Below are 4,079 nucleotides of genomic sequence, written 5' to 3'. Positions count from 1 at the left end.
TGGGCAGAGAGAAACCTGATGAAATTCAACAAGGGCAAGTGTAGGGTGCTGCATCTGGGGAGGAATAACCCCATGCACCAGTACAGGTTGGGGGCTGACCTCTTGGAGAGCAGCTCTGTGGAGAGGGACCTGGGAGTCCTGGTGGACAACAGGATGACCATGAGCCAGCAATGTGCCCTGGCGGCCAAGAAGGCGAATGGCATCCTGGGGTGCATCAAGAAGAGTGTGGCCAGCAGGTCGAGGGAGGTCATCCTCCCCCTCTACTCTGCCCTGGTGAGGCCGCGTCTGGAGTACTGCATCCAGTTCTGGGCTCCCCAGTTCAAGAAGGACAGGGAACTGTCCTTTGCTGGAGAGGGTCCAGCAAAGGGCAACGAAGATGATTAGGGGATTGGAACATCTCTCCTATGGAGAAAGGCTTAGGGACTTGGGTCTCTTTAGTCTAGAGAAAAGAAGATCGAGGGGGGATCTTATTAATACTTACAAATACTTAATGGGAGGATGCCAGGGGGATGGGAGCAGTCTTTTTTCAGTGGTGCCCAGTGATAGGACGAGGGGTAATGGGCATAAACTTGAACATAGGAAGTTCCATCTTAACATGAGAAGGAACTTCTTTACTTTGAGGGTAGTGGAGCACTGGAACAGGCTGCCCAGAGAGGTGGTGGAGTCTCCCACTCTGGAGACATTCAAAACCCGCCTGGACGCTGTCCTGTGCAACCTGCTGTAGGTGACCCTGCTCTGGCAGGGGGGTTGGACTAGATGATCTCCAGAGGTCCCTTCCAACCCTAACCATTCTGTGATTCTGTGATTCTGTGATCAGGCCCAGTCAGCATGGGGTCATGAAAGGCAGGTCCTGCTTGACAAACCTGATCTCCTCCTATGACAAGGTGACCCGCTTAGTGGATGAGGGAAAGGCTGTGGATGTTGTCTACCTGGACTTTACTAAAGCCTTTGACACTGTTTTGAGAGAAGGGCAATGAAGCTGGTGAGGGGTCTGGAGCACAAGTCTTATGAGGAGCAGCTGAGGGCCCTGGGGGTGTTCAGCCTGGAGAAGAGGAGGCTGAGGGGAGACCTTCTCGCTCTCTACAGCTAACTGAAAGGAGGGGGTAGTGAGGGGGGTCGATCTCTTCTCTCAAGTAACAAGTGATAGGATGAGAGGAAACGGCCTCAAGTTATGCCAGGGGAGGTTCAGGATGGATATTAGGGAAAATTTCTTCACGGAAAATGTTATCAACCACTGGCACAGGCTGCCCAGGGAAGTGGTGGAGTCCCCATCCCTGGAGGGATTTAAAAGACATGTAGACGTGGTGCTGAGGGACATGGTTTAGTGGTAACTTGGCAGTGTTTGGTTGATGGTTGGACTCGATGATCTTAAAGGTCCCTTCCAACCTAGACAATTCTATGATCTTTATTTATTTATTTTTGTTCTCACCAAAGTTTCTCTTCATCATTAGAAAAAAACAACCTCAGAACCTCTAGCACAACATTAAATGGCTTCTCTGCAGGCCTATACAGAAAGCTCATAATGACATGTATGGTCTGAACTGCATGTCTCTGTTGCAAGTGGACGATGGCCTCGAGTTGCTTCTTGCCTACACATCTGCAAGTGTTTCCTCCTAGATTATCCTGTTGCTGTCTAGGATAAGCCTTTTTGAATAGCGCTTAAAGTAGTTTTCAAATAGTCTTTCCTTTAGCTGTGAAAGCTTGCACATATTACAAGTACAGACCAACCATTTGTCATCTTCTGAAAACTTCTAGGATCTTGAAAAGATTTTAAACCAATTCTTTTTCAAAACTACCAACCCCTTTAAGACTTATCACTTCTCTCACACGTTGGTCCAGAGGAGTTCCAGGAATTTAATTCTTAAGTTTCTTTCTCAACATGTTAATTCTACAAACCTGTGCCAGATCTAAGTCAGGGAGACAATTTTGCAATTTAAGTACCTTGTCTAGGAGGCAAGAATGTTAATTTCATTTGTTCTTTTTATGAAGTTCAGTTTAATTTTTTTTTTAAAAAAAAAGCAGATCATTAATATCCAGCAACAATAAAATATGTATTTTTCTATTAATGCATTTGATATTCTTTGCAGGACCATAATGTTCAGGAGAAGTAGTCTTTAAGATTCCATAGATCTCCATAGGCTTTTGGGAGTATTTTCTATTCAGTTTCAATTATGAAGACAACTGGATACAAAATACTTCTGGAGCTGTAAAATTGTGTTTTACCTCTGTTCGTTTTTGCCCTTTCTCTTCTTGGGTTCTCTGGCCTTACTGAATCAAAGGAAACACAATGCAAAATATCTTTGTGTCTTGCCCAGAATGTCCTTTGCTCTGTAATGTTGTCCTGTATTCTTGTATGTTTAATAAGAATTTTAACATTATGTCATTTTTTATGGAATAAATGGTGATTAGCTCAATGAAAAAGCTTAGTAAAGCTTTTTTTCATCACTTGTCGCTTGGGAGATTACTAGTTGAGGCAAAATAGACTCATAGTTGGTCCTAGTTTATAAGCAGCCTTCCCCATTCCTGTCACCTAATTGGTTTTTCCTGGGGTTTCTGTATGTGCTGGAAATGGAATTAGTGACTCTTTGGGCCATCCTATCTGTTTGCTGGATCTGAATCAGCCAACCTCTACAGCTGATGATTGGATGACCTGCCATAGTGTGTAAGCTCTTAGTAGGTATCTCAGTCTTAGAATGTGTCCTTAATGTTTTGTGTAAACATAGTACAGTTGTGAACACTAATTTACCATTGGGTTATAAGTTTATTGAATGACAGCTTCCCATGTTCATGCTTTTGTTTCATAATAAAGAGAAGGTGACTTGAGGTTGATACTCCGTTTAATGGAGGTCAAGTTTTTTACAGTTTTTAGTAAACTTAGAACCTGCCCTGAAGTGTCCGGGCATTATTTCCTTAACTGGAATTACTTTGTGCTTGACTTCTCACATCTGTGCCCTTCAAGGTAGCAGGAAGGAACAATCTGCCTTTGTATTTCAAAACCCTTCAAATACCATTTGTAATTATATGTACTTCCTCTTTTATGCTTGCCAACTCTTAATAAAACAAAAAAATTCTTAACTCCTTAGATCTTTGAGAGGAGTAAAATGAGAAAAAATTGTGTGAAAACTGTGAAGATATATGAGATCTTGTTTCCTTTATTCCTCTTATTCACTTAGGCATTCTGATAACAACCATTGCTTCAAAAGGGGAATTACAGAATTGGCCTGAACTCTTACCAAAGCTTTGCAGCCTGTTGGATTCTGAAGATTACAATACATGTGAGGTAAGGAGACTTATTTTGAAACGGATTATCATCTAAATAATCTCTTCATAGATACTGTGTATATATATGTATAGTATTTTGTGTGTGTGTATATGCATGTGTATATCTTCAGAGAACAGTGGCTGAAATTTGATACTTTTTATTCTACCAGCATTCCATGTTCTTAGTGTTCATTCAAATTAATTTGTTTTCTTTGAATAAAAGCAGAATAAGACTGTAGATGGGTAGTCATAGCTTCTCGAGTGGAACAAGTGGTGTTCCTCAGGGGTTGGTACTGGAACTGGTGCTGTTTAACATCTTTATTGGCAACATGGACAGTGGGATGCTCAGCAAGTTTGCCAATGATACCAAGCTGTGTGGAGCAGTCAACACGCTGGAGGGGAGGGATGCCATCCAGAGGGACCTGGACAGGCTGGAGAGGTGGGCCCAAGCCAACCTCATGCAGTTCAACAAGGCCAAGTGCAAGGTCCTGCACCTGGATCAGGGCAATCCCAAGCTGTCATGGTTTAAGCTGACCTGGCTACTGGGGATGTGGGGCACCCCAGATAGGGCCGACAAATGCTCCCCCCACCTCTCTTCCAAGACAGAAGCAGAGGAGGGAAAAAGAGACTTATGAGTTTAGAAGGAACCAAACTGCTTTAATGTAATATGAATAATAAAAAGAAAAGAAAATAATGAAATATATACAAAACCATATCAAGCTCCCAAGATGACAATCACGACACTGACTGGCACTGGGGCAGTCCCAGGCTGGACTCAGTGACGGATGGGAACTGGATTCCGGATCTGCATTCAGGAT

General features: G+C 43.0%; 1 protein-coding gene across 1 annotated transcript in view; it reads left to right on the top strand.

The window, feature by feature from the left end:
* Positions 1-3,173: 3,173 nt before the first annotated feature.
* Positions 3,174-4,079, top strand: part of LOC104288364 (transportin-1-like) — a gene marked incomplete at both ends in the record, with an annotated part of 24,039 nt that continues 23,133 nt past the window's right edge. The window contains one exon of the mRNA XM_009887160.1: positions 3,174-3,280. Within this exon, the coding sequence (XP_009885462.1) occupies positions 3,174-3,280 (107 nt within the window). The remainder of the gene's footprint in view (positions 3,281-4,079) is intronic.

This window comes from Charadrius vociferus, unplaced genomic scaffold (genome assembly GCF_000708025.1).
Source record: "Charadrius vociferus isolate BGI_N301 unplaced genomic scaffold, ASM70802v2 scaffold1016, whole genome shotgun sequence".
Lineage (NCBI taxonomy): Eukaryota > Metazoa > Chordata > Aves > Charadriiformes > Charadriidae > Charadrius > Charadrius vociferus.
This window is presented reverse-complemented; position numbering and strand designations above follow the sequence as displayed.